The sequence below is a fragment of the Cuculus canorus genome, chromosome 6 (assembly GCF_017976375.1).
Source record: "Cuculus canorus isolate bCucCan1 chromosome 6, bCucCan1.pri, whole genome shotgun sequence".
Classification (NCBI taxonomy): Eukaryota; Metazoa; Chordata; class Aves; order Cuculiformes; family Cuculidae; genus Cuculus; species Cuculus canorus.
Genome location: NC_071406.1, coordinates 13830355 through 13842898, shown reverse-complemented (window position 1 = coordinate 13842898; position 12544 = coordinate 13830355). Strand labels below are relative to the sequence as shown.

General features: G+C 38.2%; 1 protein-coding gene across 10 annotated transcripts in view; it reads right to left on the bottom strand.

Moving 5' to 3' along the window:
• LOC128852479 (ras guanine nucleotide exchange factor F-like) overlaps positions 1 to 12544 on the bottom strand; it is a 37454-nt gene that overhangs the window by 6446 nt on the left and 18464 nt on the right. For 5 of the 10 annotated variants that reach the window (XM_054069727.1, XM_054069728.1, XM_054069726.1 and 2 more), the window contains exons 3-8: positions 6234 to 6498; positions 5391 to 5470; positions 4514 to 4592; positions 2937 to 2983; positions 1102 to 1222; positions 28 to 214 (exon numbers count right to left, since the gene is read on the bottom strand). In XM_054069727.1, coding sequence (XP_053925702.1) covers positions 28 to 214; positions 1102 to 1222; positions 2937 to 2983; positions 4514 to 4592; positions 5391 to 5470; positions 6234 to 6396 — 677 coding nt within the window. In that variant the 5' untranslated portion in view covers positions 6397 to 6498. Of the gene's footprint in view, positions 1 to 27; positions 215 to 1101; positions 1223 to 2936; positions 2984 to 4513; positions 4593 to 5390; positions 5810 to 6233; positions 6499 to 8226; positions 8296 to 12544 lie in introns of those variants that run through there. The other 5 variants (XM_054069730.1, XM_054069732.1, XM_054069731.1 and 2 more) reach the window with 5 other exon arrangements.

Sequence of the window (12544 nt, the reverse complement as noted above, 5' to 3'; positions counted from 1 at the left end):
TTGAGTGTAACAAATAGCATAGTTTACCTTGTTCTGATGCTGGACCAGCTGCTGCTGACAAAGTCCCACTTCCACAAGTCCTTCTGTTCACTCAGCCCCATGAGTCCTCCAAAGAGGTACATGCCTGTCTGATAAACCACTGCTGAATGGCCGTGCCGAGGTCCTGGGCCAGTGTTCTGAGATGGGCTGGAAATACACAACCATGTTCTTGTATCTGAAAGCAAAATATTGATTTAGAGATGTATGAAACTTACCCAAGTATCTGAGAAGGAATTTATCTCAAGAACAAAGTAACTATTCTGTTGCTGTAAGCTTATTATAATATGTTAACAGCTTAAATTCTGATGCTGAAAAAGTGCATTTAAAAAAACAATTTTTAAATAAACTTTCAATGACAATGTCAGATGCTGTATGACAGATGCCATGGAAATTTTATTTACAGAGCAGGGGTTCCTACAGCTTTGTTAATTCATTAACTCTGACACAGAAAGATAATTTCCTGGCTGCAAACGGGAAAAATCAGTCAATAAAAACATTCCTTCATTAACGTCTGTGCTTATTCTCCCTGAGAGGGAATGAAGAATGAGATATACCCATCATTCATTTCAAAATAGTGACTGAATAGCTGCCAGACAACAAAAGTTATCCATTTAGGAAGTCCTTGGGAATCATCTTGTTTGCAACCACCAGATCAGTGATGAATACAATAATGACACCATCTCCTGTCAGGTCTGGCTCCCCATGGTCAGTTCCAGATTTGAGATTCAAAAGATGGCATTTAACAAGCTGAAGCCAGGGACTGTGCTGCATCTGGAAGTGTTTGGTAATTCTTGATGATTTAGTGAATAATGAACAGAACCTCCCTGGTTTTCAGCTCTAAAACAGGCACATACTGCAAAACTTCTAGTATAACACGCTCCAATTAATTTCAGCTGGGAATTAATTCTATTGACAGAATTCATAATTATATGCTGCCAAAGAGAAGCCAAAACTAACTTACATCATTTCTACTGATAAGAACTTTAACAGAGCAAGCCATGCTTTCTTGCAGCACGCATTGTTTTACACTGGATCAGAAACTTATTGTGTGTTTTAACTTACCAAAATGGAAAGTCCAAAACTCCTGTGAAATGCCCCTGATACCAAAGTATCCCCCGTAGATGTACATGCTGGAATGGTACACAACTGCACTGTGACCTTTTCTGTTAGCTGGTGCTGAGCTCTAAAACAGATAATTAATAATAAGACAAAAAAATGTTAACAAATCAAGTCTTATCAGTAGCAATGTCTCTCTTGGGAATATTCCCATGTAATGATAACCATGGTTTTCGGTTGTGTTAAACTACCCTGAAAATACAGAATAAAGCCAGCACTGAAGACTTGCATGGATGCAAATACAGAGCATTCTCAAATTTAGGCATCCCTCCCTTTTTAGCTGCAGCACAATATCCCATGCCTGCAGCCTCCTGCGCTCTGCACGCACATCAGTAGCTCTGCTTTCATAACTGCTGCTGGGTATAGTTTCAGGACATGTTGTAAATACACCCTGCAACTCTTGGGAATATAATGGGGAGATGCAGCTCTTTCCACCATCAAGCACCGCCTCTCCACACTGAGGAAACTTTAGCCCCAAGAGTAAGTTACTTTGTTTGGTGTGGATTTGCCCCACCACTAGCCCTCGGCTGTGCCCAGGCCCTCAACAGAAAATAAAGGCTTGTGGGGATAGGACCAGGGGGAATGAGTATAAACTGGAGAGGGGCAGATTTAGACTAGACATAAGGAGGAATTTCTTCACTATGAGAGTGGTGAGGCACTGGCACAGGTTGCCCAGGGAGGTTGTGGCTGCCCCATCCTTGGAGGTGTTTAAGGCCAGGTCGGATGGGGCCTTGGGGAGCCGGATCTAGTGGGATGTCCCTGCCCATAGTAAGGGGGTGGAACTGGATGATCTTTAAGGTCCCTTCCAACCTTAACTATTGTATGTTTCTATGAAAACAGGTGGTTCCCACTGCGCCCACAGCAGTTTTCCGCACTGGACCCAAACCCGGGGAGGCCCAGCTAAAGCCACAACAGAATATAAGGCAAGTGTTTGGTTTTGTTCTTGGTTGCTTCTTCTCAAACAGCCCGTTTTCTTAGGGGGATGCCATGTTCTCTATACAGTTAAAGTTAATTGCAAGAAATTATTTACTCCTATATGTAAGAAGGAGTTAATAGATAATTCCATCATATTTGTTGTACATAAAATTTCATCAGCCATATAACACTTTTTTTCCCTCATGAAATATCTTGCAGTCCCAAACTCTCTCTTGACACCCCCGCTGAACACAGGGGACCATAGCAGTGACTGTGTCACTTCTTAACAATTTTTGGTGCAATTTCATAGTGTAGTAACATTGTGAGGATGAAGTTTCAAGAGCAAAATATGAGTCATTCTTTACATGCAGTGCTATAAAACCAGTCTCATAAGACCAAGACATAAATGCTTCCACTGAGGTTTCAATTAGAAGTGGCAGTAACTTGGTGAGTCCACGTGTTCAGACCGAAGAAATGAAAACTGCTGCAGCACTTCACATTTCAAAATGTATTAGTGTGACTGCCAATCTGTTTTCACAGCCCTACGTTTAAAAGCACAGGCTTCTTGTATGCGTGCAATATTGCATTTAAAATTAGTTTTCTTTATAAGGATTTTAGAAAAACAGAAGCAGTAGTAGAGGAGAAAACTTAACTTCTTCTATAGGACTTAAAATTTAAGAGCAGTATTTTTAAACACTGTTTTAAAGAAGGAAAAAGCCTTAGTTATTGAAAGTGCAAAGTACAGCCACATGTCTCTGAAGAGATGAGATTGGAACTGTTTGGGGGAACATATTTCAAAGCAATCTGTTTAATCAACAAAGCAACAGGCATTTGATTCACACATTCACCACTTCCTGGCTCCTTACCTCAGTCTCTGCTGGTACGTTACGGCACTCTGTCCATCTTGCGGAATCTAGGGGATTGTTTTAATAAAGCGCAGTTTATATCCCAGACCACAAGAGGACACTCCTCCAACAGTAATTTTTCAAATTACAGCTCTAATTTTCAACTAAGTCTCATCCTGGTGTTTTCCAATGACAAAGATGAAGAAATCTGCTTCCCGCAAAAAGAGCAGTACAGGAGACATAGTTTGTATAATTATCCTTACCTGATACTGAATCAAGGAGATACCATAAAGTATTTAATGTTTCCTAAGGCTGAATTTCACAATGCAGAAATTACCTGCAATTTTCAGCATTTTCTGAACTTGCAGAATCCCCAGATTTACTGATGAATGTATGGCTGCTCCTACTCACTGTGTAAACCTTATGACAACAGCCTTATTTTTCTTGTTCCTTTTCACAGATCCCTTAAAAGAAGTCCTCAAATAACAGAACAGAAGATCAATAACAGATTGATCTACAATCACTATGAAGAAGCTGAAATACCAGATACCCAGCACCAGAGGTAGAATGAGAAAGCAGTGCAAGCTTACATTACTAAAAGCTGTACTTGCCAGGGAAGACTTTAAAATAATGACCATGATAAAGGTAGACATGAAACGAATTTTGAATACTCATTCCCAATTTTCTTTTATAATTACTATAAGCAATAAGATGCTTTCTCCTGTAAAGTATGTATATAATCTATCTGAGCATATTTGTTCTTTCAGCAGGTATTTCAGATAAATGGTAGAAAACAAAGAAAGGACTAAAAAACCCCACTGACTTAAGGTTACATAGTGAAGTAACAAAAGAAGCCAGGAAACTTAAATCTTGGTCAAAAATAAAATCTAAAATCTAGCTCCAAAAGAAATTGATCTCACTCTCTCTCCTCGCTCCATCTGACATCAAAATAAGCAGCCGTTACTATACACAATATTTCTAGAGGGAGAATAGATAGTGTATGACATTATTACTAAAATCAAATGTTGCACTGCTTTTATCAGAATACATACTTAAAGAGATCCCAAATGTTTGTTCTTAGGAAAAAAAAATGTGTTATGAAATGCTGTTAATTTCCCACCTTCTTATTTATACTTGTTTTTCCTGTTCCATCATTGCTGTTGCCAGCTGACGTATTTCTTCAGTAAAAATACAAAATGAGATATTCTTTACGGATCTACTTTCTTCCATAATAAAATCAAGAGCTCACTTTTAAAAAATTAGGTAACAAAAGGAAAAAACGTTAAATATTATATGTAATAATTACTGGGAATTATAACCGAATAGAAAACTTCAGGGAAGGAGAGGAATGGAAATTCTGAGACCTTAAAATAAATAAAACTTTCCTTTAGTACTTTCTAATTAGAGTTGTCTCTTTTGATAGCTTAACAGCCTAATTTTAGAGGGTAATTATGCACACAGTTGTACACACATTACTTCTTGTAAAGCCTAGGGAAGGCTATGTTAAAAGCAGCACAAACCGCTTTGATTCTTACTATTTATTAGTACCTATGGACTTGGAATTTCCCATGGAAAAGACTGGCTATTATGTATCATACCAGTGTCATATATCCAGAGAGGAGTTTTTGCTTGTGTGAAAGCAGAATCCACCATCCCACCAAAAATATACAGTGTGTCCTGCAAAATGCAAAAATATCTGTCACTTTACATGTAGGCATATAGCAGAAAAATAATTTTTAAAACAGTTCTTAAATGAAAAGGCTGCCATCACCAAAATACAATTAACAATAATGCATATAGTGACCTGTTAACAATTCAAGAGGCAATTTCATATAGCCACCAACTTTTAATCATATCTTTCTCTTCTCCCTGTAGGAAACTCTGATGAACCCTGTGTTATTTTCATGGCATTCCAGAATTACTCACTTCCTTGTCAATCTGGGACAGCTTGAGAGATGCAGATCTGGAGTTCTTGAAGGCATTGCTCAGGTAATATTAGATTATGCATGTTTGTATAAAGATTTCATTGCATTGCAGCTCCTGATACCCTAAATTTTGTTTTCCCCTCACAAGCAAAGCTGTAATTCTTATTTGCCTTCACTCCTTCGTCTATGCAAGTTCTCAAGTGAATGTTTTTATGCTGTAGCTTATCATGCAAATGAATTCAGAGCAACTGTTACAACTGTACAACCAAATCATAGAATGTGCTGCCAAGGTCTTTATTTTGTAGTACTATTGCATACTGAGCATTGACTGAGGACACTGGGGAGCTGCACGCTGCTGCAAAGCTGAACTACTGTCACTTTATTCAGAAAGATTCCAAAGCATCGATACAGCTACATCCAGAATCACACTGACATAAAAGTATTTTCTGGGCATAGTATATTAGTACATAATAATCTATGACATTTCACTTCATTACATAATATGAAATAAAATATTAGGATATGGACAACATAAATCTTGGTCTACTACCTTATACGCCACCATTGAATGTTCTTCGAGTTCTTCTGGACCATCTCGTGAGCAATCCAGTACTTCCCATTCATTTTTCACTATATACCAAAGTTGAGGTTAAAACAGCATAAACAGTACGAAAAAGGTGAAAAGATCGGCTCTGACTTTGGCTGTGCTGCCAGACTCAATGGGGGAAAATGAAGCCTTCTGTCATCTTTCCTCTCTGTTTGTTCAGAAGACTGAGGAACTTCCCCAAAATCAGCTATGTGCATTTTTCTATTTAGCAAAATTACAGGTAACAGAAATTGGTCTTGTTACTGCTTTTACTTTAATGCTGTACTGTTACCTACATTGAAACCCAACTGTTCCATATACATGAACCCAAAGCACAATTCTCTTTTGTTCCAGTAACAACAATCCAACCGGAAACACCACACCTGAAGTCAAAGAATACAAAGTGTCACGTGAGATAGTGTGTTATTAATACAATCTTACAAGGTATTGTATTCATGTGTTCCCTTTGTGCATCTTTACATGCATAAACTACTCCCATGCTCAAGACTCAAAAGCTGTCTCTTTGATATCCCTTGCTAGAATGAGGATATTTTAAATGACTCTATTTCTGGTTAAAAAAAAACCATCCCAACCAACAAACCCCGAAATCTAAACTTTCTGGGACACCGGCAACAGAAACAAACACACCATTTGCTCCATGTACAAAATGCGGTTCATTCATCATTTTGACAGAGGGACTTTATTATAAATGGGGAAAAACTGTTAACTATGGAGTATCCTCAGTTTCATGATGGCTGGATGTATAATCTGTTTACTCCTGACCTACAAGCGAAGGGGCAAACTTACCTATGTTGTATCGCCAAAAATCTCTAAGGCTGGTGGTGTTTCGCCCTCCATAGAGATAAACAAATCCTCCACAAATAATGCAAGCGTGTTTATATCGATCACAGGGTGAAGGCTTCTTCTGGGGTGCAGATTTCCAATCACAGTGTGCAGCTTTTCCTTTCATCCTGACAAGCAAGATCTTATCTAAGATTCAACTTGCAAAGAACAGCCATGTCAGGATACAGTGCCAAAATGTCAGGGACAGGGCTTAAATCCTGCTTGGTCTCTGAAAAGACAAAAAAAATATTTTTGGGTTAAAAAAAAGGAAAATGAAAAGAAGACAGAAAGAAAAGGAGAAGTCTCTGCCTTATCATAAAAAGTTACTGTTTTCTCTTCATTCTCATCAAGAGCAACCTGACAATTTTGGACATCTGTGAAAATACACTAACTTAAATAAAGCACTTGCAATGCTGACTCTCAGGGTCATATATCAATGAAACTGGGACAGCAACATTGCTGGAGCTAAAAGTTTTCCAAAGGACATCAGCAAGCTGAAGCAATAAACTGCAATACTCCACATGTGCAACACAGCTGAAGTCAAAGCTTCGTCTTTTTCACTATAAAGAAGTACTAAAAACAAACCTGCGCTTGAAATAAAATTTGGAAAGAGTGAATATTGCAGATGAAAGTAATGCATTAGCAGTTGTCCAGAATTTATTTAACTTCCATCTGTAAACCAGCTGAAATTAGGATGCATCTGGAAAAAATGACACTATCATTTGCCACAAGATGTCACTGTGTTCTGTGAAGACAGAAGTATGAGGAAAAACATTCCTCTATAAATCCTCTTTAAAAGGTATCATGGTGAGTATTTTGAAGTAGATTATTTTATGAAACACTAAAAATCCCAAGTAAATCATTATTAGGCCAAATTCTGGGATCTGTGTTGGTAATGTGTCTGAGGTGACACACATCACCAAATGAGGTAACAAGTTTTCAATTCCAAGATTATGTCAGTGAAAGCCAGATACCAACAGTACTGAGGACCTAGGATGTAAATTGATAGGTAACAATCTGTCAGGATGAACTTGTATAATAAGCCTTCCTGTCTTTCCTCTCAGACTCCTGCATGTCTTCTGTTGCACTGCTGCACTGGAAGCAACCCTTTTGTTTAACAGACTTTTCAGTACTCTGATTCTGTGCCAACATCCCTTGTTTGGACAGGTTTACATGTCAAGCAGCACAAAAGCATACCTCCTTCAAATATTTTCTCCTGTGTTCAAGGATTCCCTTGTTTTCGAAAATCTGGACTTGTCCCAGGCAAATTCACAAGCTATCCTTCCCTCCACCCATGAATAATGAGACCCCTCATTGTCCTTTCATGCCACCTCCTTCCTCAAGGCTCTAGCAGATGAGCACTGGCTGCAATGTGACTGCTCCGGTTTGCTGCTCCACCACATGCAGAGCAAGGTCTGTATCCAAAACTCAGTCACTCCAGTTCACTGCCCACTGCCCTGCGCATAGTGGCCATTCCCACTTGATCCCTGCTGTAGGCAGTACCTGCCAGCAAAGTGCCAATGTAAAACCTGGGAGGAGAGAGAGCCTTTACACCTTGAATTATTATTTAAGCAGACAAGGTATCTGGAGTGATCTGAAGATACTGATACTCTGGAGCTGAGTCTGCAGAGCTTCCTCAGGTACAGGTGTCTTCAAGCACTCACTGTGTGCTGCTGCAAAAGCTAGCTCAAGGCCTCCAAAACCTAGCAGTAGCCTCCTATCCCGGTAGAAAATTAAGACTGGTACCCACTTTATAATCAGACTGGCTACATGAAGCTTGTGCTGAGGTGGTGACAGAAAGTCTAGCTGACCTTGGGCCAATACCACACGTGGTATGAAATGCTTCTTGTAGCATGCACGTTATCCCAGGTCCTTGCATTTTCTGGAGTATCGCCACTGCTACTGTCCTAAAAATACCAAGTGAACTGTAGCCCAGCATCACTCCGATATTACTGACCTCTATATTAAACATACAGGAAGTCAGGAGGACAGCCTTTTATAAAATATGAGCACCTTAACTGTTACTTTGATTCCTGAAATCAAAATAGACACAGTGAGACAACGCACTACAGTGAGATGCTTCAGATAGTAAATATTCTATTTGCAATAGGTGCAAGTCTGTATTTTCACCGTTTCTGAAATTTATACTCATCACTATTTATTCCAAAAGGAAGTAAGCCCAGGAAGTTTTTACAAGATGAATCCTTACAGCATCCCTCTCTTCAGATACTCAGAGGGCAGTCCAGGGGCAGTTGCACATAATCTGGGGAAAAAACAAGACTACAGCAAAACAAGCTACGGAAGTTAGAGTAATATTTCCTATTTATTAATATATTTCATATTAATATAAAACTGATACATCTAATTTAATTTTTCATTCAGTTTATCTCTAAAATTTACCATTTGAAAGACTAGAATATATTCAGTGACAAAAACATGCTAGAAAATCTCTTGCAGTATATTCTGTCAAGAGTAGCTGTTCAAATTGTGTTAATCTTTTATGCAAACCAGTTCTGTAAGCTATTACTATAGAAAACAGAAGTATATTCTTTGTATGTTTTCTCTGAAAGATTGGCAGCATTTTCAAAGGTGTGCATTTCTCTTTTCCAGGGGAATTAGCAGCTATGAAGTATTGATGCATTATAGGCGTGTAGGTCCATTACACTTGATGGCACGCTGTTGAAAAGGGCAAAGCAGCTGAAGTCATGGAACACAGATTCTTTCCCTAACTGCCAAGCTTCTGTGTAACCCTAGCCAATTGATTTATTTACTTCCACAGCTACATGGCGACAGAAACACCTCCTTCACTTCAAATTTGCTGATGCAGTGCTGTGTGAGAGTGCCAAGGTATTACTACTATTGATATAATTTAATGTAAAAAAGGTGATGGGTCTCTGCTATTAATACTTTACAAAGGTAAGAAGGCTGGTCCCCTCGAGTTTGGGTCTTCTTCCCAGCTATAAAACTGGTTATTCCACTTCCTACGTATTTGTTTGTTATTCTTCCTAGAAACCTTGCCTCCCATTACACAAACATTCAGAGAAGACAGCCCTGATTTCATACAGTAGATTAGCAATAAAATCCTGTCCATTTGTTTATCTACCCCAGCTGAACTCTGTGTAGCAGGATGGGAAAACAAAAGGCCAATCTGGGATTAACTGAATGAGTGTCTCCTCCCAGTCACACCTTTTGAGCACCAACTGACCCTTGTGAATCAGGGCCATTTACTCTCTCACCATAAAGCATTCTTGGAATCAGAGCTACAATCACTTAAAGAGATCAGTTAGCAAACCTTCACTTCAGAGTTGGGGGAAAAAACACGTTCAAAGTTACTCTTGAGTCGTGGCTTTCATCACTGGTATTTTAACTTACGAACTTGACTCCTGGATTGCCTTTCTATAGAAACAGGCTCAGCAAAGTTCATCTGCTGTCTACCTTAATAGACCTGTTTCCAAAGAAAAATTTCTGCTCTTCTGAGAACAATGTCACCAAGCAATATCCTCTGGGTCATGCCACACTGACCTCAGCTTCAACTTGGTACAAGCAAGATCAGTTACCCAACAGGAAGCTCTAACTCCAGCATTATTACCAAAAAACTACACAAAAAGACAACTCGGAACATTTTTTATCCAACTTTTTTTTTTTTTTTTTTTTTTCAAAACAGCTGTAGCACACAAAAAAAATGGCTATGGCTCTCCAAACTCTTCTTCCATCTCATTCTAAAAATAGGTCCTGTGCAATCAATCCCAATTGTCGAAGGGTTGGAGATGCTGCGAGACAAGGACCTAAAGAGCTGCAATTAGCATGGTAACTATAGCACAGAGCGCTTATCAATTAATGGCGCCGCACTACTGTTTCATAATACAGATAATTCAGGAAATGTTGAAAGACTGGAATTACTTCAGGAAATGTAGTTTATGTATTCATTATATAATTATTTATATTTCTGTTAGATGTGGTTTCTCAGACAAATGATTTATTTATTTAAAGTTTTACTTAAATAGATCTTCATTAAAGCTTTTTTCTACCTCGGTTTCCTGATTCATTCCCATCTGTTTTCAATATACTCAGAAAAGTTTCAGATTTAAGAGGACTGAGCCTTTAGAAATATAATGAGATATGAAGCCACTCATACTGGGGGAAAAAAGTAGGAAATCTTTTTGTTTGTTTTGTTAATGACCCAGACTTCTCAGCTCAACCCTCAAACCTTTCGATTTTCAGTTTCAGCATTTCAACCTGCAAGTCCAGAATGGCTTTGGGAATATAGAGTATGTGTAATATTTCTGCACTATTACAATTCTGAATTGAAGGGCCTTGTTTTGCTACATGTTGTACAATGTGCTGCTAATACATAACTGAGCTTACAACTCAAGTTTTCAAGACAAAGGGAAGGAGATGTAAAACGGTATTTGTTCTTACAGGGGGAAGTCGAAGGACAGAAAGAGGATTTGTAAAATGACAAAGCAAAGCAGCAGACACAGCTCTATCCTGACTGCAGGGTTCAGAAAAATGACATGCACTTTTAAGTAAAACAAGAAGAACCTTGGTCATCTTTATAAAGCTTAGAACAAACATACTGAAAATTTACAGCTTTTACATTAAATAAATCTTACTTGAATTTTAACAATTTAGGGTAGTATTCTTAAATGTTATTGTTCTATTTCAGTGCTTTATGCAGTAAAGTTATTTCAAAGGAGATAACTCTTCTAAAAGAGTTGCATATAATTAGTTTCTACATACTATAAGCTTATATACAGAACTACTGCTTCTGGAGTGTGCAGTCCTAGAGAATCGAGGGCACTGGCACTGTTACCGCAAAACACATGAGGGCATCACGAATCCCTCCTTGTGAGCAGCTGTCTGCCTGTTTCTGGAGCTCTGCAAGCAAGGTATTCTGTTTCTTTAATTCAGATCACGTTAATATTAAAGCTCTACTTCCGCAATTTCAGCATAAATTCATATGTTTGCATATAGTTGCAAAACTACATTATGCAAATTGTCATTATTAATAAATTCTCTTTTGTTTTTTTCTAGAAGTTTTCACTCAGAAAAGAAATCCTATATATTCATTACTGTGTAGCACTACTCTATCTCTTATTACAAAGTGGGTTCTTAAGTGGCAATAAATATAAGAATTTATTAAATAAACAAGAATAAATATATCCAGGTATATTTTCTATGTGCTAGGTATATTTCTCATTTTTAAGTAAAAAAATACAACTTGGTTTGAGACAATACTGTAAATATTAAATCTGTTTCCCAAATCGGGGGGGGGGGGGGGGGGGCAGGGGAGGATTTCTGGAAAAAGAAAAACAGCAGTTAAAATATTTGTCACATCTTTATATACAACTCTAATAAATGATTCAGGAAATCACCCTTGCAACTGTATTGAAATAAGTCTTACGGTACAGACAAAAACCCAAATACAACTACACTACCTTACACTCATGACTTATCTTCCTTAATAAATTAAAATTTCAGGTTTTGTTTGGGACTTAGTGCAGTTTTTTGTTGGCTGGGCTTTGCGTTTTTAAGAATGTGAATTTTTCATTTTAAAAAAATCAAATATGTAGTTTTGAGTAGTACATCTCCCAAGGTAATTTGTTAATTATGACTTCCAGAACTGCAATTCATCATCTGACTGCAATGCAATTTTGAACAAAGTTTTTGAGAAACAGCTTCCTGAAATCCACATCTGCAGGTGGCACAAGTACAGTGTGTTGTGGGCATACAAATCCAGTGCACTGGCCATAGCTGATCAAAACTTTATGCTGATAATCAGCGTGAGTGTGTATGGAGTTTATTTATTTTTGGTCCTTAATATTTACTACAGAAATCTAATCTACTTTTCAAACCTTATTTAAGGTCCTGTTGCCAACTCCATCCATAGGCGTGTCAAGAGCTCATTCTCTGTTGTGGTCCTACCATGTAACGGGAATAGATGCCCTGACTATAAGCTTTCCCTGCAGCAATATGGCCCTTGGACGTCAGCTGAGACAAACAGGTAATTTCTGAAGTTCTTGATATGGCAGAGGGGGTATTGAAATACAGTTCCTAGTCCTCACACTTCAAGACAGAAGAAATGAGGAACTCCCACCTTGTTCACAGGGCAGTCTAAGATGTATTTGGCCTTTTACCCTTTCCTTGGAAGCAATTTTTACTGTAACCACTGGAAACAAGTCATTCCAATACATGGGTCATCACCCCTTCCCCCTAGAAATAGCAGTTTTCCATGTTCCTAGAAGTCATCATTTGGGGATTTCACAAAAACTTAC